The 24736-nt window shown below is 38.3% G+C and overlaps 2 protein-coding genes across 2 annotated transcripts; one reads left to right on the top strand and one right to left on the bottom strand.

The window, feature by feature from the left end:
* Positions 1–2230: 2230 nt before the first annotated feature.
* On the top strand, positions 2231–16635 carry edem1 (ER degradation enhancer, mannosidase alpha-like 1). The gene is made up of 12 exons (XM_058403547.1): positions 2231–2857; positions 5307–5379; positions 5645–5748; positions 7533–7704; positions 8077–8260; positions 10402–10576; positions 11075–11195; positions 11784–11954; positions 12875–12948; positions 13056–13152; positions 13647–13802; positions 14788–16635. Exons 1-12 carry the CDS (start codon positions 2400–2402, stop codon positions 14875–14877), a joined length of 1875 nt encoding a protein of 624 aa, XP_058259530.1. The 5' UTR covers positions 2231–2399; the 3' UTR covers positions 14878–16635.
* A 3717-nt stretch (positions 16636–20352) lies between these two features.
* On the bottom strand, positions 20353–23769 carry gnat1 (guanine nucleotide binding protein (G protein), alpha transducing activity polypeptide 1). Its single transcript, XM_058402537.1, has 8 exons — positions 23664–23769; positions 22793–22835; positions 22528–22669; positions 22236–22393; positions 21470–21598; positions 21156–21285; positions 20885–21038; positions 20353–20543 (listed from the first exon to the last, which is right to left on the bottom strand). Exons 1-8 carry the CDS (start codon positions 23767–23769, stop codon positions 20353–20355), a joined length of 1053 nt encoding a protein of 350 aa, XP_058258520.1.
* Between the last annotated feature and the right edge of the window lie 967 nt (positions 23770–24736).

Genomic DNA, 24736 nt, shown 5'->3' with positions numbered 1-24736 from the left:
TCCTGCTAAAAAATAATTGTTCTGTAGTGAACAAATAAATAAGAGAAGTCATTTTGAGGTATTATTTCTTCATAGGTCTTGTGTTGAAACAGTAGATTCTCAGCATGCTAAACTGTTGTCAATTTAAATCCAACAAATTGAGAAGTTACTTTTATGTTTTTACGTTTCAGCATGTTTATTCAGCATGATTTCAAAGGCACTCAGAGGAAATTCATGCACTATTGGGGAATTTAAAACTCAGCACATAACCAGACCTCAAAATTGAACCCTGGAGCTGTGAGGTACCAAAGCTAATTCCTGGGCTTATTGAAGCCTGAAATTAACGTTATATATCTTATTGTTAATATGTGTTATATTGTAGTTGATGTGCATTTAGCTGTATAATTCAGTATGTACCATCATACTTGCCTAAATGCTTTTTTTTTTCTCTCTAATGCGAACACCAGTCACTACACACATTTCTGAAGTGGTTAAAGATAAAGTGAGGAGGAGGGCTGGGGAATGCAAACAATCATTCAGTCATTTCAATCTCACCCACACACATTTGTTAAAGCCAGAGTTAAGCTGATTAAAGACAACCTAAGTGGATTTAAGTAAAGTGAATCTTTTGAAATAATACCTTGACCAATGAAAGATGCAAATGCAATATATGCTTTTCACTTTAATCAAACTCAAGTGTGTGTGGAGTTAGAAATGCCACTCCCCTGACTAACCTGCTGTCTCACTGTAACAATTTGATAAAACTACATTTGAGTGGCTCAAGGCATGGCTTGTTTGGATCATTTGAAATAAAACTATTCTGTCCCACTTTGCTGTTAGAAGGTGACATTCTGATCATGTTTCAGGTCAAATTCATGCAGAAATGCAGGGCTCACAAACAGAAAGAGAGAGAGAGAGGTGTTCAGGATAATGAAATGTTCAGGTGTTCAGGAGATACACTATATTTCCAAAAGTTTTGGGACACCCCTCCAAGTCATTGAATTCAGGTGTTATATTTCAGGGGTTGGACTTGGCCCCTTAGTTCCAGCTAAAGGAACTCTTAATGCTTCAGCATACCAAGACATTTTGAACAATTTCATGCTCCCAACTTTGTGGGAACAGTTTGGGGATGACCCCTTCCTGTTCCAACATGACTGTACACCAGTGCACAAAGAAAGGTTCATAAAGACATGGATGAGTGAGTCTGGTGTGGAGGAACTTTACAGAGTCCTCACCTCAACCCGAGAGAACACCTTTGGGATGAATTGGAGTGGAGACTGTGAGCTAGACCAAAACTGTGACGTCTGCCTTTACTACACATGAATGTAATATGGAGTTGGACCACCCTTTGCAGCTATAACAGCTTCAACTCTTCTGGGAAGGTTTTCCACAAGGTTTAGGAGTGTGTTTATGGGAATTTTTGACCATTCCTCTAGAAGCGCATTTGTGAGGTCAGGCACTGATGCTAAACGAGAAGGTCTGGCTCACAGTCTTCGCTCTAATACATCCCAAAGGTGTTCTGTCTAGTTGAGGTCAGTACTCTGTGGGGCCATCAGGAAGGGGCCATCCCCAAACTGTTCCCACAAAGTTGGGAGCATGAAATTGTACAAAATGTCTTGGTATTCTGAAGCATTAAGAGTTCCTTTCACTGGACCTAAGGGACCAAACCCACCCCTGAAAAACAACATCTGTATTCCCAAAACCTTTGGCAATATGGTGTATGTGCGGTTTTCTAGTTATAAAGTCGCCCCCTAGTGGCCGATTGTGATGAAATTTGGGGGTCCTATCCTATGTATTGTAAAGTTCATAAAAATGAGTTTGTATTCAGAACATATTACTTTTTTCATATATGCATACAATGACTTTTCATTTAAAAAATGTTGAAAAAAAAAAACGATTAAAAACCCGATTTGTCCAAAACCCGATTTGTTAGATTCCATATTAGATGCTGATCAAATAGACAGGCAAGAAATTAATTTTATTTTATTTTATTTTATTTTATTTATTATTTGTTAAAATTAAAAATATGGGGGAAATAGAAATTCAAATTCTTGTTCTTAAACTTTAATTCAGACCCAGCCTCACGTTGTTCTGTAATCTCGCGAGACGTTGAGCCACTTGTGCCATTCTCTTTGGCCCAAAACTGAGCAACGCCACGACACCCGTGATGTAGTTTCACACTTGATTGACATTCATATCGGCCAATCACCGCCGTCCCTAGTGACGACTGAGGCGGCGGCCCAATCAGCTCTGATAGTCTAGGAGGGCTCGGTTTGTTGACAGGAACTGTGACTGTGCGTTTGAAAAGCTCAAAGGAAAAAGTAAAAGCAGGTTACTGTGTCCAGTTTGCGCTTCGGATCGTCGGTCAAATAAACACCGTCGACGTGAATTATGACGTTGACAGCCGCCGTTAAGCAAAGATGCAATGGAGGTCAATAGTAGTGGGTCTTCTTGTGCTACGGGTGGCCCTGAACTGCATCCTGTGGCTCGCTTTTGGACTCGGACCCAGCTGGGGCTTTCACTTCCCGCTCCAGTTCAGTTTCAACCTGCACAAACACATCGAGCCTCCGACAGATGGAGAACAGAGGACCAACAGCTGGTCGCAGCGTGTGTACGAAAACAGGGACCATCCAGTAGGAACCTGCTCAAAGATCAGCGAGAACACGCCAAAGAAGTCTTACCTCAGTATCTTCAAGGCCAGCAGAGACGAGTACGATAAGAAGTATGGCTCTTTTCCTGACGCCCTCAAGACTAAAATGAAGGGAATGGCCAGGGACATGTTCTACTTCGGCTATGACAACTACATGAAATATGCCTTTCCTGAAGACGAGCTTAACCCCATCGACTGTGAGGGCAGAGGACCAGACGTACTAAACCCGTAAGTTAGATGTGTGAGGAACCTCACCTGTGTGAGGAACACATGGCAGGCTTTAGAGCCTTCTACTTTCCCCACAACCAACAGTGAGGTGATCAGATCCAGAGCGCACTGTGGTGTGTGGAAAAGCTATTATATATATATATATATATATATATATATATATATATATATACATATATATATATATATATATATATATATATACATATATATATATATATATATATATATATATATATATATATATATATATATATATATATATACACACAGGCCTTGATAAAGATCGGTGTAAAAATGTTACTGGGGAAAAAATGTCTTTGTGGTTAATCTCATACTAAAATGAAGCATCTCTATACTGGTAAAACCGAACAATTACATACACCGACCAGGCATAAAATTATGACCACCTGCCTAACATTGTGTTGGTCCCCCTTTTGCTGCCAAAACAGCCCTGACCCTTCATGCACTGTGTATCCTGACACCTTTCTATCAGAACCAGCATTAATTTCTTCAGCAGTTTGAGCAACAGTAGCTCGTCTGTTGGATCGGACCACACGGGCCAGCCTTTACTCCACACATGCATCAGTGAGCCTTGGTCACCCATGACCCTGTCTCCGGTTCACCACTGTTTCTTCCTTGGACCACTTTTGATAGATACTGACCACTGCAGACCGGGAACACCCCACAAGAGCTGCAGTTTTGGAGATGCTCTAATCCAGTCATCTAGCCATCACAATTTGGCCCTTTGTCAAACTCGCTCAAATCCTTACACTTGCCCATTTTTCCTGCTTCTAACACATCAACTTTGAGGACAAAATGTTCACTTGCTGCCTAATATATCCCACCCACTAACAGGTGCCATGATGAGGAGATAATCAGTGTTCTTCACTTCTCCTGTCACTGCTCATAATGTTATGCCTGATCGCTGTATATCAAAAAACAGGATACGTGTAACATCCCTTCATTTAGCGCTAAATCTTTTCCTGTAATGCTTAATGAGACATCAGGAGTCATGTTTTCATTGAAGAACCATTTTTATCTTTTGTACCATTGTCCTTCAGGAACATTTACTCAATCTTGTTGTAATTTTTTCATTTAAAATCTTCTGATACCTTGTGGAGTTCATGATGCTATTAATAATAACAAAGTTCTCTGTGCCTTTGGAAGAAAAGCATCCCCACAATATTACACATAACCCACTGTATTTAACAGACAGTTGTTTTTTTCTTGTATGCAGATACTTTCAGTAGCTTCATGCGAACTCCAGGTGTTTACGTTTGTGGTTAGAAGAAACACAAAGCTGTCTTCCGGCATATCTTCAAGATAGCTGTGTGTTTGACACGCAGGTGGCATCTGATTGTATCTTTGTGAGACAGTTTTATATGTCGTTCCCTCCATTACTGGAACCAAATTAGTTGAATCAAAGAAAACATATCGTAAATTAAATGATCCTTTTTAATACTGTGTTGCATATCTATTTTACTTAAGGACTTTTCAAGGATTCAGGAAGGTATTCCTTTCCATGCTTGACTAAATATCATCCTGTAAATGAATTAGTAGGTAGTCAGATGAAACGAGGCTCTTGCATTTAAGTTAACTGTGTTAACACAGTCTGCTGCTATCGTCAGGTGAAAGGACAAATTGCGACGTGTTTGCAGGCAGGCCAACTTTCATGCTTTGTATGGCAGTTGACATGTGTCCTCAGGCTAGATCTGGCTCTTGGTTTGGACTTTATACACCCCTTTTCCAAGCCAATAATTTTGACGTTGTGTTTAGTTTTTAAGGATTTTTAATTTTCACAGCAGTACAATAGAGTTCTCTCCTATTTCTAGTGTGAGATGAAGCTAATTAACCACAGTGACATTTTTCCATAACCTTCTTTCTACCCATCATGGCTGTTGTGTAGTGTCTGTGTTTTTTTGTTTTTTGTTTTTATCCCAAAGGGACAAAGACTGCATGTCTCTGTTTCAGTGTAACTCTCTTTAGGTAATTGTTTTCCCCCTTAAGACACTGGTTTGCACTTGTTTTTTCCTTGCTCTTACATGTGACTCAGCTTGTCTAGGATTAAAAGCCACAATTTTCCCATTATTCCTACTGAACCACCACCATAAATCTGAAGCTTGCAGCACCTTGTAATTTTTCATAACTCACAAGCCAGCCTTGGTTCTCAGGGTTCTCAGAACACGTTTGTTCGAGCTGAAAACACACTCATTTATGTAGTGCATGGCATGCCCTGGGACGAGATGATAGACGGCGTCTATAATTCTGCAGGTAGACACTTTTTTTAATGCTTTGTTTGCATGAAGCATCGTGAAGACCTTGTGCTTGATCTCACTCTTTCTCTGCCGATTGCAAGCTTGAAATAGGAGAACACCTGATGTTCAAGTCACATGATTCATCATCTGGATTATACCGCTTTCACTTACACCCATTGCTTTCATTTTAGGTCAAACATCAACATCAATGACGTGCTTGGCAACTACTCCCTGACACTAATTGACACTCTTGATACTTTGTTGGTAAGTTCAGGTTATGAAACAAAGTGACATTTGTTACAAAGGTCTAACATTAATGGGCTTTAAATGTAAGCTACTGATATCCTTATATCCTGATATCCTTATCCTTAATTCTGTAGACTGGAGTTTATCAATTTTGACCAGTTTTACCATGGTGTACCTTTCAGTATTACACTCTGTTAATCATTGATAGTTAGAGTTTGCTGAATGCAAAATTTTGTGCAAGTTTGCTATGAATGACAAGGTTGGGACTGTGCTCCTTCTACAGGTGCTGGGGAATGTGTCCGAGTTTCATCGTGCTGTCAAGCTGGTTATAGACACTGTCAGTTTTGACAAGGATTCCACAGTGCAAGTGTTTGAGGCCAACATCAGGTGAACATTTTATATGCTTGATTCATTGCATTGTGAAGAAGAGCAAAAATGGCTGCAGAGGAAGATGCACTACTCAGTTTTTTTTTTTTTTGTTTGTTTTTTAACAAGCACTCAGTCATGCCAGGAGCATGTTTGGAACAAGTGCCATGTGTCTTGAATGAACAGCCCCAACAGGCCTGTACAATAACACTGATGCAGTGCGTCCGGTGTGTGTTTGAGGTTGTGCCTGAGAGGCAGGAGGAAGTCCCTGTTTAAATGTAAGGTTACACCATTCTATTATCAGACAGAATGAGTAATCTTTTTCAATTCTCACAAGTTGAATAGGATTTTTTAACTCATAAGTGTGTTTGTACGCTTGTGTGCACACAGAGTCATCCACACTAATGTCCTTACATTTGCACATTTTACATACAGTGGTACCTCGGTGTTTGACCTTAATTCATCCAAAAGTCTGGTCGAATACCGATTTGGTCAAAAACCAAATTAATTTTCCCCTTAGGAAATAATGTAAAACGAATTAATCTGTTTCAACTCGAAGGTTGATCTTGCAACTTTCCTCCTGACAACATTGATGCCTGATTTACCCTTTTTCAGAGACATGGCTACTGAAATGATACCACAAAAGATAGCGTGGGGTTATAACACAAGCAGTCACCGATGATGCTTTCAGAACGGATGACCCGAGTAAACTGCTTCATCTCTATTGTCTACGACACATGGAAAGCGTGTGCAGCATCATTAGGCCATTTTTAGGGGGCCTTTAACATTTCTGCTTAGCCCCCCTAAAAATTTTGCGATTCTCCATAAACTGTACACAAATTCATAATCGCCTCAGTCCCCTTTAAATTTCATATATATATATATATATATGTGTGTGTGTGTGTGTGATCAGGAAGACTTGTATTTGGCTTGTTCAGTACTCAAATGTTATACACGTCTATGCAATACAGTGGAATGCTGCAATAAGTTTACCATCCTACCCTGTTAGTCAAACCTTTATTTTATTTTATTTTATTTTATTTTATTTTATTTTATTTTATTAATTATTTATTTATTACTACACCCTCATTGGGCACTGAGCCCCCCTTAAATGAAAATTCGTTATTTGATATTCGTTGCAACCCTGTATGAAACAAGAACCGGCGTTCCTGGCGGTCGAGACGTACGTCAAATTGACTCGAAAATTCGAATCGAATACCGAAAATTCAAACACCAGGGTGGGCGAGGACCAAGGTATCACTGTATTTGATGAAAAAATTTAAAAGCTTACAGTGATTACAGACATTGGATTTATTCAACCAGTTCTCACACCATGACATTTCATTGAAAACATAGCAAACTGAGTTTTATTTGAAAGTCGTCATTTTCAACTCTGGCTTCAAACCTGGTCTGTGATTTCCTGTCTTTTATGATTCTCACCCAGGTATTGAGATACAGCTGTGGGAAAAGCCTTGCATTCCTCTTGTATGAACAAATGCAAGCAAAGTCTGTACATGAATGTCCTGCTGTAGGGTGTGAGCTCTTACTCATGTGTGAGTGGGAGGCAGGGAGAACTGTCCTGTTCTGTTCTGTCCTGCCTGAAGATGTATTTTTTTTGGCAGTGCATCCTAGCATGTATGGTGCAAAGCGAGTCTAAATAGAATATATAGTGTTTGTTATTATCAGTTATATAGTGTTGTTTCACTTTCATTACACCAAATAGTGATCTCCAACATAATAACTTGGTGCTTTTTCCATATTTACTATATGGCTCAACTGTAAAGGTCTTCATTTTCCTCCCTCAGAATCCTGGGCAGTCTAATCTCGGCTCACATTCTCCTGACTGATTCCCGGCACCCGTTCGGAGACGTGGGGCTAGAAGATTACGATAATGAGCTGCTGCATCTGGCCCATGACCTGGCTGTACGGCTGCTACCTGCCTTCGAAAACACCAGCACTGGCATCCCCTACCCCAGGGTTAGCCCTCTGTTCACAAAACCATCTCATATTAGCTTATTTTATTTATTTTAATGATTGTATTAGTAACACAGCTTGTGTTTGTGTTTGCTTTGGAGCTTACTTCCATGTTTTGTTTGATGGTTTTCTTTTTTGTTGCTGTTCTCATTTCTCTTCCCCTTGTTTGGCTATTATTCTTAATAGTGTGCAGCCTGGATTATTTATCACTGTGTACTGAGCATACAGAGTAGTATCATCCGAATTTATCAAGCTTTGCAAAATTTAGCTGACTTTGTTGCTGTAACAGTAATTTTGCCCATGTTTTCCTCTCGCATTACTACTGTGAAGGATTTTCTGAATGAGTTACTAATCGAAATAATTTTGTGTGTACAGGTGAATCTGAAAAGCGGCGTGCCTCCTGACAGCATAAATGAGACGTGCACAGCAGGTGCAGGCTCTCTTCTGGTCGAGTTTGGCATCCTAAGCCGACTGCTTGGTGACTCCACGTTTGAGTGGGTGGCAAGGAGGGCTGTCCGAGCTCTCTGGAACCTGAGAAGCAACCAGACAGGGCTGCTGGGTAAGTCCAAGTGCAGGCTACTAATCTTTTATTGTAAACGTTATTTTTAGTAAATCTGCAAATTATAGAGCTTTGTGTAGTGCTGGTACGAGAGTATCAAACACAAACGAATAGTTTTTTGTTATGTTTTTTAAAGTACTATATGTTCTTTTTTTAACTTCCCAGTTTAGTCATGCCAACTCACACCCACTAGATACACTATATTGCCAAAAGTATTCGCTCACCCATCCAAATAATCAGAATCAGGTGTTCCAATCACTTCCATGGCCACAGGTGTATAAAATCAAGCACCTAGGCATGCAGACTGTTTTTACAAACATTTGTGAAAGAATGGGTCGCTCTCAGGAGCTCAGTGAATTCCAGCGTGGAACTGTGATAGGATGCCACCTGTACAACAAATCCAGTCGTGAAATTTCCTCGCTCCTAAATATTCCACAGTCAACTGTCAGCTGTATCATAAGAACGTGGAAGTGTTTGGGAACGACAGCAACTCGGCCACGAAGTGGTAGGCCACGTAAACTGACGGAGCGGGGTCAGCGGATGCTGAGGCGCATAGTGCGAAGAGGTTGCCAACTTTCTGCAGAGTCAATCGCTACAGACCTCCAAACTTCATGTGGCCTTCAGATTAGCTCAAGAACAGTGAGCAGAGAGCTTCATGGAATGGGTTTCCATGGTCGAGCAGCTGCATTCAAGCCATACATCACCAAGTGCAATGCAAAGCGTCAGATGCAGTGGTGTAAAGCACACCGCCACTGGACTCTAGAGCAGTGGAGACGCGTTCTCTGGAGTGACGAATCGCGCTTCTCCATCTGGCAATCTGATGGACGAGTCTGGGTTTGGCGGTTGCCAGGAGAACGGTACTTGTCTGACTGCATTGTGCCAAGTGTAAAGTTTGGTGAAGGGGGGATTATGGTGTGGGGTTGTTTTTCAGGAGCTGGGCTTGGCCCCTTAGTTCCAGTGAAAGGAACGCTGAATGCTTCAGCATACCAAGACATTTTGGACAATTCCATGCTCCCAACTTTGTGGGAACAGTTTGGAGCTGGCCCCTTCCTCTTCCAACATGACTGTGCACCAGTGCACAAAGCAAGGTCCATAAAGACATGGATGACACAGTCTGGTGTGGAGGAACTTGACTGGCCTGCACAGAGTCCTGACCTCAACCTGATAGAACACCTTTGGGATGAATTAGAGCGGAGACTGAGAGCCAGGCCTTCTCGTCCAACATCAGTGTGTGACCTCACAAATGCGCTTCTGGAAGTATGGTCAAAAATTCCCATAAACACACTCCTAAATCTTGTGGACAGCCTTCCCAGAAGAGTTGAAGCTGTTATAGCTGCAAAGGGTGGACCGACGTCATATTGAACCCTATGGATTAGGAATGGGATGTCACTTAAGTTCATATGCGAGTCAAGGCAGGTGAGCGAATACTTTTGGCAATATAGTGTAGCTCTCTCCCCTATCATGCAGAGAGTCAAACCTTTCAACAAGACATGAGATGCCAACCGGCACATATTTTTGAGCTGCTGTTCATGTTCCGTATCACAGGGCAGTGCAACACACTCGGAGGAATCTGCCCTCTTATGCATACATGAATTCACAGATTACACAACCCATGATTGGCTTGTATCACTGTGATTGACAGCATGGCCAATTTTCTTTGCTCTCTTACCTCTTAGTGGTGGTCAGTGATCATCAGGATTTTCCTACAATACCAACAACACTATTTGCTCCAGTCGGGAGCCCCCAAGCACTTTATATTCTTATTGCTTGTTATTATACACCTTCATTTTTTTATACATTTTTGGTCTTATAGTTGTACACAACAGTAGGTGCTGAGTGTACCTCCCATTACACACAATAAATAAATCAGTGGGAGTTATGAAGAGTGAGGAGATTTGATTTTGAAAGCAAGAAGAGGTATGACACATACTGTCTATAACAACAGACAGAGCTTTAGTTTGTAATTGTATATCTACAGTGTGGTATACCTGTGTGGTTTGTTTACCCAGTAAAATGATCTTTGACTGTAAGTGCAAGGTAGCTGTGGATGCACTTGATAAAGCAGTGTGTTTATAATTTGCAGTGTGGGGAAGGATAAGCTTGGACTCTGTGTTTAATTTTGTTCCTTTTCTTGATTTCAGGGAATGTGGTGAACATCCAGACGGGTCAGTGGGTTGGGAAACAAAGTGGCCTGGGTGCAGGCATGGACTCTTTCTATGAATACCTGCTGAAGTCTTACATCCTCTTTGGAGAAAAAGAAGACTACAAGATGTTCATGGCTGCTTATGACAGCATTCAGAGCCATCTGAGGAGAGGGTGTGTTTGTGCTTCTGATGTGTGTGTGTGTGTGTGTGAGTGAGTGTATATAAAAGAATAATACCATATAATGGTATTATAAATTATAAAGTCAGTACTTTAGCAGTTATGGACCTATCTGATTCTCATTGATCTAGTCCTAATTACCAGTTGGCTAGTTGTCACCCATGGTGTGTCGAGATTTTGTCACTTGCTTGCCTTCGATTATGTAATCAAATTCTCCTCAGAATATTTGCCTTATAGAAGTTAATGGAATACAATATTTGGATGAATCATATGTTGTATATTTATATACTAACAGCCTCTGAGATGGTGGATGTGCTGGTAGTTGTCAGTATAGCATACTAACCCCAGGATGGATTTGAAATTAGACTTGGTTGGAAGGCTTTACTCTTAAACAAATATAGAGGTTTATTAAACAATAGGAAAGAATAATATAAGAAAGAAAATAATTACGCATGACTGTGTGTTTGTTGGTTTGTTTGTTTTTTTGTACAGGAGAGAGGCTTGTAATGAAGGAGAAGGTGACCCTCCCCTTTATGTAAATGTGAACATGTTTAACGGACAGATCATGAACACCTGGATCGACTCTCTTCAGGCATTTTTTCCAGGCCTGCAGGTGTGTTACACTGATTCTCTTTCATTTCTAGCGCGATGGATGCACTGAAATCCCAACTTAGTAAAAGTAAACTTTCACTGACATTTTTGCCCCAAAAATTAAAATGATTCCATTTCTATCCAAAGGAGTAACAGGAGCGTATACATTGTAAATGGGTCCATTTTAATTACACTGAGGATTGGAGATAGTGGTGTAAGAAAAGCTGATTATTGTTATCTTTCTTCTGTTATCTCGTATGCAACAAAATTGCTGACACATTCTGACCAGCACCAACTGTATTCACAGTTCCAAAATTAATCCCCAGACAATGGGTCTTTATTATATCTCAGTGTTTTTCATAGTGAGATTGTGCTGCTGGTTTAAAGTAAATTGTGGTTGGTGATTAGGAGTAGAATCTGGCAACCTTGGATATCTTGTAGGCAGGTCATTTGATTATTATTGGTTTGGTGCACTTGTGGTCTTGGGATCCTCATTTGCATGTGTACCCAGGATGTCTGTAGAGCTGCATGATGTCCCAGTGCATATTTAGGAGTTCAAAAAGGTTCTCACAAGCACGCTTAATTCTTTGTTGATTTTTTTTTTGTTCAGGTTTTAAATGGAGATGTGGAAAACGCCATTTGTCTTCATGCCTTCTACTATGCAATCTGGAGGCGTTTCGGGGCACTGCCGGAAAGATACAACTGGCAGCTGCAGGCTCCAGATGTGCTCTTTTACCCTTTAAGACCTGAGCTAGTTGAATCTACATACCTGTTATATCAGGTACACACACCTGCTTTCATTTTCTCTTTGTTAGATTGTCTGTGTTGCTCTCTGTGGAATTTATTTATGAATGGTAAAAATGGTGGATTTCAGCATTGGAAACAGTGTATGAACTAATTTTTTTCCGAACCTTAAACATGTCATAAGATGAGCAGTGATTTGAACCCAGTCTGCTGAGTCTGTTTGGCCATGTGGAAATAATCTGTCTTTCATTTGCATGTTATATGAATGTGGTACACCCTGTTTCACCACAGATGCAGAACAATCAGACGAAATAAGCCCTAACACTGCACCATTAACACCAGTAAATCAGTTGAAGAGCTACCCTTAACTTTTTATAAGAATACATACATTATATTTAAAGGAAATATACTAATATAATTAAAGTTAAATAATTTTGGGAAAATGTTGGAACAGTTGAGATGTTAGGAAACTAGTAGGAAGCAGCAATCTGTTGTCAGATTAATGTTTTTAGTTGAATTCTGCTGAGGGTGGACAGCCTGGTGATACATGGGATTGCTGTGGATAGAAACCATGGCGATGGCTTTGGATTGCAATTGCCACAAACAGTTTTGCACTAAAGTCTTCATCAGTTAACGGTTAATAACTACTACAAGATAGACTTCATGTTAAAACTAGAGTGAATTTCCTGGTTACACACTTGCACTTTTTGACCATATTGTACACAAGGGAAATGATTTATATTCACATTATTCGGTATCACCCAAATAAGGATGGCTTCCCTTTTGAGTCTGGTTCCTCTCAGAGTTTCTTCCTCATATCATCTCAGGGAGTTTTTTCTTGCTACTGTGGTCTCTGGTTTGCTCATTGGCGATAAATATTAATTTTAAATATATAACCTGCATTTATATATTTTGGTAAAGCTGCTTGAATATAATTGATTTTTTTTTTTTTAACAGGCCACCAAGAATCCTTTCTATTTACATGTCGGCATGGACATACTCCAGAGCCTTGAAAAGAATACCAAAGTCAAGTAAGCGTCAGTGGGATTCTTTATAACGCACAAGCGTGATGATGTGATGCCCTTAAATCTTATCTGGATGATCCAACAGTATGTTTCTTTCTGACTATTCTTTGCAGATGTGGCTATGCCACGCTCCATCATGTTGTAGACAAGTCCAAGGAGGATCGCATGGAGAGTTTCTTTCTCAGTGAGACCTGCAAATACCTGTACCTGGTATGTGCATCTGTTTCTCAATATATTTGTGTCTTTCTTAATCTTAGTTTTAAAGATAAAGTTCGTTGATCTGCATATTTATGTTCATTACCATACACTTACCATTTCATACTTTTAACATCACAGCACATAACCTTTAAAAGTATACGACAGTACCAGACAGGTTTAAAATAACAATATCCACAAATAGATTTCATGTGTTTCTTTTGGCCTTGGAACTAAGGAAGGTAATTTTATAAATGCTTCCCAGTTCCAGAAATTTAGGAAAAGGGGAAATTCTTGATCTTCTTTTCTTCCTGCAACACAAAATGCTGAGACTAAAGTAATTCCAGACACATCAGCACATTTTGTGTTTTTCTGATTATACCTGCCTCCATTCTCAGACACCATAAAAGACTAGTGAATTAGGAATGAGAATTAGGTTCTCAGGTTTAAATCTGGTCTGCAGCCCACATGTCTGCAGCTACTCACTGATTTCTGTTGACTTTCCGCAGCTCTTTGATGAAGACAACCCTCTGCACAAGTCTGGGAGCAAATACATTTTCACAACAGAAGGTCACGTAGTGCCCATAGACCCACGCTTTAGACAGAAAAAGTGGGAGGAACAGGTCCCCAAGTTCACCAAGGATCCTCCAGCCAACATCAGCAATGTAAGAATGCAGTGTGTGAGATGGTTAATGCTGGGATCTGTTTGTTAAACACACCTGCTCACTGGCTGAAGTTTACAACCGTCAGATATCAGCAGTTGGCAATAACAAAGTGTTGTGTACTAGAACAGTCAGGTTTTATGAAGCAGAGCAACAAAGTCTATGTTTTTATTTATTTGTTTGTTGTTGTTTTTAAGCTACAGTAATGAAAATCAAGCTAGTATTATTTTGCAGTTGAGTGTTAAAGCTCTTAGCCAGTTGTTTACTGCTTCTTTGATTTCAGTGAGATAAATCTCAACAAGTTTTTCTCCATGTTTAATGGAATGTTCATAAATCATGAATGGAATGTTCATAATTCCCGAGAGGATCCGTGGAATTTAAAGCAGTTAAACCAGTGTCAAAGCATTCTTGTGAAATGTGCCAAATGTGACTTTTTATATTCATGGAAAAATGCGTGGAAAAATATAAGAAGAAAAATAGCCTAAAAATATTTGCTAGTTCCCTAAAAGGATTTTTTTATTTAACTAAGGTATATTAGGTCCGATTAGACAGATTAGGTAAGACACCCAGAGTTTTATCTAGATCATGGCATGCAGCAGAGAGTCTGTGAGCATTCTTTTGCTGTGTTTGTGAATAATGTTTTGAACTTTATTATCTGTTGTTTTGTTCATTACTTCAGTTCTACATCCAGCTATTAGTGATATAATTTTAAAGAAAAGTATTCATGGCTTAAATCATAAATCACTTTCACAGTGTTGAGTATTGTCTTAATTGCAGATGCGAGGGGGGAAATAATCGTTTCTGTTATTTAAAAAAATATTAAAATATCGCTTATCTTCTCCCAATATCCCTGAGAAAACTTAAACTAAGCACACACATTTATGTTAATAACCATTTGTGATATTTAACGTGAGTTGAAGCACTTGTGAAGAATTTTCTGCTCTTTTATGATTGAGATGATAAGCCTCTCATCGTGTGTCTCTTGTAGTGCGAGCGGATCCCCGAGGAGCGCCGCTTCGGTCTTCCCCTGAAGAGTGTGTACATGAGGCAGATTGACCACATGGTTGGACTTTCGTGACGTCATCAGCTGGAGTTTAGTACAAAATCTCAACCCTCCGGAGAGGTTTAGTAGTGTGGCTATCCAAACTGCGAACTTTTTATTATTGTTATTATTATTTTGTATTATTGTTTGTTTGCACAAGAACCTCATAGGATGCATTTAACAGGTCAGTGATCCAGCACCTTTTCCTTGTGCTGATTGGTTAGTCTGGATCAACATTGATGATGCTGCATTCAGTGCAAGAATCTTTTACAAGGAGTCATTTCAGGGGACGTGACACAAATCAGTACAGTTCCTCAATCATTTTAACACTGTTAATAGTGAATTGGGGTAAAGCTTGACCACAAATTTGGGCTGCATTCCACTCTTCAATACACTTTTGTCCACTTACCAGTTCCCATTCTGTCACCTTTTTTAAGGGTCATTCCAGTAGTTTATCTCAAGTGAAGTTTGATAATGAATGCCCTGGGAGTCTGAGGGATCATCACTCAACATCAGAGTAGACTTCATCTCATCCGTAGTTCTTTTCAAACATACAAAAACTGCTCATCATACTAGTTACAAATATATTCAAATTTTTACATAGATCTGTAAGAAGCTCATCATGTGATGCAGGTTACGCACATCTGACTCATGAGAGGAAGTCTCTGAGAGCGTGATTAAGAACGTTATTCGTAGCACTGTAGCTCTGTAAGATTGTTTCCAACATTTGATTCTGTGTCTTTATTCAGGGTCTGACTGGTGCTCTGAGAGTAGCAGTGTTCTTATTCCATGATTTATAACCAGTATTTCAGTGCCAAATGTTATCGTATGCGACGGACCCTGGACGGTTTTGTGATATTTTGTTGAGCTTCCTCGTGAGTAACCGGTCTTAGCTCGAGCTTCCTGTTCAGAAGTGCTGACAAGCTTGCACCGTGTGCCTTCCAGAAACATGCAATGAATGAAACTGTTTACAGGATCTTCATTCACTCAGCAATACCTTGTTGTTCTGGGCTTTTGCTGATGAATTTTAGCTTGTGTTGTGTTGCAGTGCCACAGCACAGACAAGGTGAACCTTTTTTTTTTTTTCTTCTTCTTTTTTCCTCCTCACTGCAGCCAATTGAGTATCTTTTAACTCTACCCCCATATTATATTTCTTTTGCACTGCTGCTGGTAATCCAGTGACATTATTTTGTTGTATTATTCTTTTCATTTCTTTTTTTTCTTTTTTCTTTTCAGCAATCCCATTTTTTTAATTCTCACTTCTATTCATGATGATGGAATAGCCACGTCATGGCGCGAGTGTGTGCCTTATACAGCTCTGAATCTCTGCATAGTCCTCAGGATCAACTGTTTTTTTGGGGGGTTTTTTTTCTTTCATGATGTATTCATACAATAATATTTGGTATCAAAGACTGACGTGAATGTTGTGTTAAAGACAACTAACGTAGAAAACACGCGGTAACTGGCAAGGTATTTGTAAAGATGTCATGGTTTGTACTGATGTGTGATTTCAGAACAAAAGCCATAAAACAGGATTTTGGGGTTTCTTTAGGGGCTAACCGATCAAAACTTGCTCAGAGAACAACTTTTCTATTGTAGTTCTCTACTGTAGGTGGACTTTTATCTTGATTGATTTTACTTAATGGATTATTTCATTGTCATGATTCCAAGACCATCACCAAATGGTGTGATGGATTACATATGTGAAAATCAGTGTGTGATGTTTCAAATGGAGTTGATTAAATGTGCAATGAGAAGTTTTAAGGACTGTAAGAGTTCCTGAAACTAACATGACACTGAGTTTTATTCATTTCTGAAATGTTATTAATTTAAGAAAGTGTAGGACAATGATTACTTTGTGTATTACATACAGTCTGACCAACTGAAAAATGTATTCTATATCTAATTAATTTTTAGGAAACAGTTTCATTTTTTTTCTTGCCCAGGTACTGCAAATCAATCTTATGAAACATCTCTATTTTGATGGGAGCGTTCTCTTCCACAGTGTTTAATGTCTCCATCCACATGGCATGAGTGTTTACTGAATGGTTTTAATGAGTATGAAAATGAACTAACTTGCATGCTAGGAAGTTCACAGTCACCAGACCTCAAGCCAGTGGAGCCTCCTCAATGAACACCGATAAAAGAAAGATTTTAGACTGAAATATTAGTGCTGAGGGAATAACTTTAGGAAGAATTATGTTCATCCCTTCAGCACAGTTCCGGAGACTTGCAGGATCTGCTCTGATGGTGGCCCAACACCTTGCAAACACCCTTTTATGTTGGGTTTTGCCTTTAATGTGTCAGCCGTCTGTACGTTAAAGAACCAGGAATTGAATTTTGCTGGAATTGAATTATTATTTCTAAAAACTTCAATTAAAGTTTTGAAAACAACATCATTTCATTTGGTTTAATTGTAATTGCATAAGCAAAACTTTTGTTTAAAAATCTTGACTCAACTCTGTGGTTTGTTTTCTATCATATTATTGATGAGACTCAGGGAAATCTTGTGTTGGTCTGCTTATAAGACGACTGTAGTAAAATAAACATATCATTCCAGTACACGTTTGTTTTACATGCTGCAGATTTGTTCTTTTGTAGAGCTATCAGCCTATTGAATGATTTAGGGAAGAAAATCAATGTGGCATCAGTTCTGTAATGATATATATATTTTATATAATATTTATTAATACATTTATCCAGTTATCTATTTGTTTAATCATGTGGCAGCAGAACAATGAATAAAATGATATGGATGCAGGTCAAGAACTTAAATTAATGTTCACATCAAACATCAGAATGAAGAAAAGGTCTGATCTCTGTGACTTTAACTGAGGCATGGTTGTCAGTACCAAGATGGGCTGGTTTGAGGATTTCACACAAAGCAGTCTCTAGAGTTTACACAGAATGGTGCGAAAAACAAAAACATCCTGTGTGTGCAGAGTCTACAGGCCGAAACATGTTGATGAGAGAGATCAGAGGAGAAATTTCCAGACTAGTTTGAGCTGACAGGAAGTCTGTAGTAAGTCAAATAATCACTACATTCGTGGTAAGCAGACAAATATCACAGAACACATAACGCATTAAACGTTGAGGTGGTTGGACTACAACAGCTGAAGACCGCATCAGGTTCTACTTCAGTCATTCTTTTTGTTTTGTTTATATATATATATATATATATATACACACACACACACACACACATTTATTTTTTTGTTTGTTTTCCACCATTTACCATTCTGTGTAAACTCTAGAGATTATTCTCTGTTTTGGAAAAACTCAAACCAGCCTATCGGGTATTAACAACCATGCCGCATCTAAGGTCACAAAGATCAGAGCTTTTCTCTATTTAAATGTGTGTTGTGAACATTACCTACTTGATTTTATGCATTGTGCTGCTGCCATATGATTGGCTGATAAGATAACTGCATGAATGTATAGATGTTCCTAATAAATTTGTAACTTAAACAATGTTAAGTTCTACCTTTTGCTGTTAACGCAGGACACGATTAACATTTATCACCTTACTAACTAATAAGGCTTTGAAAATTTAACGCAAGCCATGTTTGTTTTTTTATAGATTTGCATTTGTTTCGTATTATAGACCTGTAGCTAGACAGGCAGCTAGACGTGTGCAAAAGGAAAGTCATATCGCAAGTTTTGTGTCTACAGAAGCTTTATTGTTTATCCATACATTCCTATGCTCTCATCCAAATTTTTATATATAAAGCCAAATAGGGAAGCCTTGATATCCAGCGCAATGCCTCAGCTCAAACTACACTGTAAGATGAGTTCTTCATGAGCGAAGCTTCATTAGAACTTAATCATTTATATCTGAAGCTCATCCTTGTGCTCAATGGGCAAAATACATAATTGAAAAATGGGAAATATTTAGAAGCCAATAAATATGACCTATGCTGCTTGCCATATATTATATGTAGCTATGTTTATATGTGGATTACTTTTTTTTATTTCAATGAAGTGCATATGCAGGTTTTAAAGAGATACCATGCACCAAAATCAAACACTAAGATACAGAAGACTGCATTTAGTTATAACAGTTGAATCACATAGTCCAAACTCCCATAATCTGCTGAAAGCTAACATTTCAACAGAGCCTTATCACACAGCTGATGAAATGCTGCTTTAATTATATCCCTTTCCGTTAAGACACCATATTGGGACCATGTGACCCTGTGCAGCATCTTTCTATGTTAATCAATTGGCATAAGAAAAGACATTAGCAGCAGTATATATACCAGTTCCTCTTTCTAGGTTCTAGGTGTTTGTGTGAAATTTAGAATACTTCATCATCTTGGAGAAAGAGAAAATATCGGCTCTCTCCACGCCTAGGGAAGAAGAATAAATTTAGATTCGAAGTGTTTCCACAGCTTCCCATCTTACAAGCTTGTAAACGGCACATACAACATGGATCTATAGATCACTGCATGGTGCTCAAAAGTTATCTGAGCAAAGCAGAGTAAGAATTTATATAATTTGCATGGTTAAGTATATTTAAAGATACCTGAATCTATTTACTTTTAAATATTAGTAATAGCATTTAGTACCAGACAGAATCTGTTCACAAATGCACATATTATGTTAGGATATAACAAATAAGGAAATGTGGCATGAAAAAGAAATTGAAAATAGCTGTACAAAGAATGTATTATTTGTGTGGTTTGTTTTTATAGTTAATGATGAATGAAGCTGAATATACTGAATTCTGAAGAAGAAGAAGAAGAAGAAGAGAAGAGACAATAACAAGAATAAACAGCTTTTAGTATATGCTTACAAATTAACATTATTTACACATGACATTAAATAATATACAGTATTAATAAATAATAGAATATTATTTAGACCTGTTACCTAGGTGGGGTCACTCTTAACTATCAAAATCAATTGATTTTCTGGTCTTATGTTTCTAATGTTTTTAACAGTAAACAAAAAAGTATAAAAGTAAACGTTCAGTTTGCTCGATAATAATAATTGCTGCTTATAAATGTATTTAAAAATAAAATATAATAACATTATAAATGATCGATTTTGTAACAAATCATTAGATTATAAACAAAGAAATAAACAAAAAAAACAACTGTTTTTATTTTGATGGCTAAGATTCATACACCTAGCAGGTTTAAATTAAATTAAATTAAATTAAATTAAATTAAATTAAATTAAATTAAATTAAATTAAATTAAATTAAATTAAATTAAATTAAATTAAATTAAATTAAGATTTGAATATTTATTAATACTGTATATTATTTCATGTGATGTACTTTAAAAATGTTAATTTGTAAACAGATATTATTTTGTCCTATTATTGTTATTATTATTATTATTCAGTATATCCAAGTATCATTAAATATAAAAGCAACCAAACCACACAAATAATACATTTTTATACATCTATTTTAAATTTCCTTTTCAGCCACATTGCTTTATTGGTTATATCCTAACAGCTGGAGTTTAGAAGCATCTTACCTTCTCTCCAGAGTGGATGTGTTTAAAAGAGACCACAGTCCTTGAGGTTTTCTTTGATGATAATGTCTGTCACGGCATCGAACACAAACTTGACGTTCTCGGTGTCTGTAGCACAAGTCATGTGCGAGTAGATTTCTTTGACGTCTCGCCGCATGTTCAGGTCCAAGAACTGCACCTTGATGTAGTTACCAGCGTCTTCATACGTGTTTGGTCCTGAACAGAAATACAATTTTAAAACACGTTGGAATTTAAGAACACATTAAGATGTACAGCCCACATCTGTGTTAAGCCTGCTATCAGATTAAATGATTTATTAGAAGATGCTACATCATTAGAGAAGGTGAAACAAGATACTTGAAGGATCCTCAATCTTTATTCATCTTAGCAAGTAGTTTTTGGTCAGTGTTTCTACATCTGCATTCCCAATACAACTTAATTAAGCTGAATGCACCATTTATGAGAATGCTAAAAGCAGGAATTATTCAGTTAAAGCACAAATCTCCATCATCTAGAAGATCTACAAGATTGAGAAATTGAGTATTTTCTGGAATTACCGTCATATTCAGGGAAGCACATGCTTAAATGGGCCTTCTTGATCTTCTCAAGGAAGACATCTTTCTTGTTGAGGAAGAGTACGATGGAAGTAGTAGCGAAGTAGCGGTGGTTGCAGATACTGTTGAACAAGTGGAGACTCTCGTGCATTCGGTTCTTTAAAAGACAAAACAGAAAGAGTGGAATTGTTTTCCTAACACCAAGACGTTCCAGCAGATCAGATATCAGATCACAATCTCAGAAGCTTTTCAGTTTGGCGCCACATAATCTCACCACTTCGTCATCCTCCACCAGCACCATGTCATAAGCACTCAGAGCAGCGATGAAGATGATGCAGGTAACACCTTCAAAGCAATGGATCCATTTCTTTCTCTCAGAGCGCTGGCCTCCTACGTCAAACATCCTGAGAGGATATAAAGTTTATGGCGATGTCAATTATTTCTTCTCAATAGTCTTATAAAGCTATTCAGTTATGTCTAGTGTAATCGTTGCTAATAAAAAACATTAACATAATGCAAACCAAACCATGTTAACTCCATTGTTAGCATGGTTAGAAGCAAAACTGATACTGTTTTGTTAGCTCATACCTGAAATTGAGGTCCTTGAAGGAAAACTGGGTTTCTATGATACCAGTTGTCTTAACTCGAGACCGTAGTACATCCTGCTCAGTGGGGACATAGCCAGGCTGGATCAATCTCTCCAAATCATTTAAATAGCTAAATGACAAAGGAGGGTTTATTGTTTTTATGCTACTGCTAACCAATTTTTGGAGACATTTGCTACTGAACCAATCAAAGTGGCCAAAATTATGTGCACCTGATCATCACACCATATTCTCTACATTGGTGCAAAAGTACACAATTGTGTAGAATGTCTTATTATGCTGTGGCATAAAGATTTCCCCTCACAGGAGCTAAGACGCCCAAACATGTTCCCAATGCCCCTGTGCACAAAACGAGCCCCATGAAGACATGGTTTGGCAAGATTCGAGTTGAAGAACTTGTGTGTCCAGCACAGAGCTCTGACCTCAACCCCACTAAACACCTTTGTGCTGCATAAACTGGAACACTGACACTACACCAGGTCTCCTCACCTGACATCAGTGCCTGGACTCTCTAACTCTCCTGAGGCTGAGTGAACAAAATCCCCACAGCCACTCTCCAAAATCTAGTGAAAGGCCTTCCCAGAAGAGTGGAGGTGATTATAACAGTAAATTGGAACTAAATCTGGAAAGATCCATTCAAAAAGCATATAAAGGCGTGATGGTTATGTGTCCATAACTTTTGGCTATATAGTGTATGCTTGAGAGACTTTTTGTTTATTAATTTACAAGATAGACATATTGGAACATACTATCCAGCTGAGTCATTGAGTTGGTATTCTGAAGCTCTATCAAAGCATGCTTGGATGCCAGTGTCTTTCCACAACTGCAGGATAATATCAGACAGCTCCTTGGGCATGGTGCCCTCTTCAATAGTGTCAGCTAAGTGCATCAGCTTCCTGGCATTATCCTGTAAAACAAAACCCATACACACAAAGCTGGCAAAGCAGTATACAGTCATAAGGATATTCAGCATGCTGTATGTATTATCTCAGATGGCTTTAATCATAATGAGATGACATTCAGACACATCATTTCCAGTACCTGCTGGGCAGCATCTCCATAGCCAATGTTGAGCGTGTTCATAGCTTTTACAATAGCCATGATCGACTGCAAGGTGTTGCTGTAGATGATAGTAATAAACTCCAGGCACTCTTCTAGCGAGTAACCATCTTTGTGGATAATTCTGTAGTAGAAACAGACGCATGTATTATGTAAAATGATTAAATGTGTGATTATTTTACAACAGTGTGGAAAAATGATGAATAAAAAAAAATTCTAGCCAAGTGTCATTTTCCTTAACACTTACTTCATCTGTTTGACAATTGTGCTTTTCCCTGACTCTCCAGCACCTGTAAACAGGTAACAGAAATCAGTGAAGGCATTCGAGAGTGAAGACATTTCATGACAGATTCAATGATGTCATGAGAGAGAGAGAGACAGAGAGATAGAGATCCGTCAAATACACTAAGCATGTCTCAGGGCTTTTTCATTCCTTAATGTTCCCTGGTTTATGTTGAAAGACAATGTTCCTCACACTGGAAGTCATTTTATAAAGTTCATAATAATGTTTATTTAATAAACTATACTTTTACACAGAAAGGTATCTTTTGCAAGCAGTGAATTTATATCATTCATGTCTGTAGCTTCCTCTGGTGTCTGTGATTTTTTACCCCATCAATATTAATAAAAGAAAAATCTGGGATATTATTGGTGCTATCATTTTTGGAATCCATCCAATCTCCTTCCTTCTCATCTACAGTACATCTCTAACAGGACTACAATAAGAAGCTTGAGGATCATTACTTTAACACTAAGCCTCTCAAAGCTGATGTGCACAAGAACTCCTAGAGTTTCTTATCCCTGACCCAGATCCAACACAAAGTCAAACTCAATGTAGTTCTGAAATATACTGAAAAAATAATGGTAAGGCTGTCCTGAGACATTTTTAAGATGGATTCTCCAATAAAGCCCAATATAATATACATCATAAATTTTTTATATTTGATAAAGTCTTACTGTTTTAACAATAACCAGTGGAAATATCCGAACACATCAAGTTTACAGAATGTTTCAATATCATTCAACAGTATAATCTTTACATCTATCAGTGTCTGTATCTCCCTAAACTCGGGCTGTTGCTGTTCTATGCCCATGCATTTCAGCTCAGTGATCTTTACCTAGTAACAGCAGTTTGACAGTCCTGGCATCCTTGTCAGCATCTTCCTTCAGCTTCTTCTCTAGCTCACGGGAGTGTTTTTCCTCAGCGCTTGCCCCAGCCCCCATGTTCACTAAAAAGTTAGTGTGAATGCAGAACCACTAACTTGCCACTGAGGCCCACCGAGTGCGGACAACTACGCAGTTCTCACCTACACTGGCTGCCACTCTATAGTGAGTTGACCAGTTGTTTCAAGTCTTAGAGGGATTTTGGATTTTGGGGATGTGGTTGACCACCTGGGGAAGATGGCCAATAAGGAACAAGGACAGAGACACACTGGGTGGGGGATTGACACCAGGTCACCTGAGATTTAGGTAGAATATGATGTGGTCAGCGAAAGGTGCTAATCTGAATACTGTCTTCTCGGGCACATCAAGGCTAGTTGAGGACAGGCTAGGAGATATATGCCTATACATACTACATGTTTGTAGGTCTTAGTAACAGTGTTCATAGAAATGTTGATTCCTTGATGGAGCATATTTGAGAAACAATGATGAAGTCTAACATAACATGTCATTGTGTAATTTAATCAGCCGTATAAAGATGTACCAAAAGTAGTAATTTATTCTATCTATCTATCTATCTATCTATCTATCTATCTATCTATCTATCTATCTATCTATCTATCTATCTATCTATCTATCTATCTATCTGATTAAAAAATATCGATATTATTTACATAAAATAAGAATCAGTTTAGGCATTATAAAAACAGAAATAAAGGTTATTAAAAAGGTCTAACTTTAACTATGCCATTAAAGTTAAAGTTAAACTTTAACAGGTTTTTATCACAGACTACTTTCACAACTTCAGATTGGCCTTAATCTAAGAGTGTGCGTGGTGTGTGTGTGTGTGTGTGTGTGTGAGAGAGAGAGAGAGAGAGAGAGAGAGGTGGATATTAGCACAGCTATTTCTTTTATTTACAATAAAATTCAGCTACTTCCTTCCTAGTCATTTCAAGCATATGTTAATTATATATATACCATTGTTCAGGAATAAAATATCTGATTGCAAGACAGTGACAATGAAAGCCTT

This window comes from Hemibagrus wyckioides, linkage group LG11, assembly GCF_019097595.1.
Source record: "Hemibagrus wyckioides isolate EC202008001 linkage group LG11, SWU_Hwy_1.0, whole genome shotgun sequence".
Taxonomy (NCBI): Eukaryota; Metazoa; Chordata; class Actinopteri; order Siluriformes; family Bagridae; genus Hemibagrus; species Hemibagrus wyckioides.
Note: the sequence above shows the minus strand (reverse complement) of the source record. Positions and strands in the feature narration are given on the sequence as shown.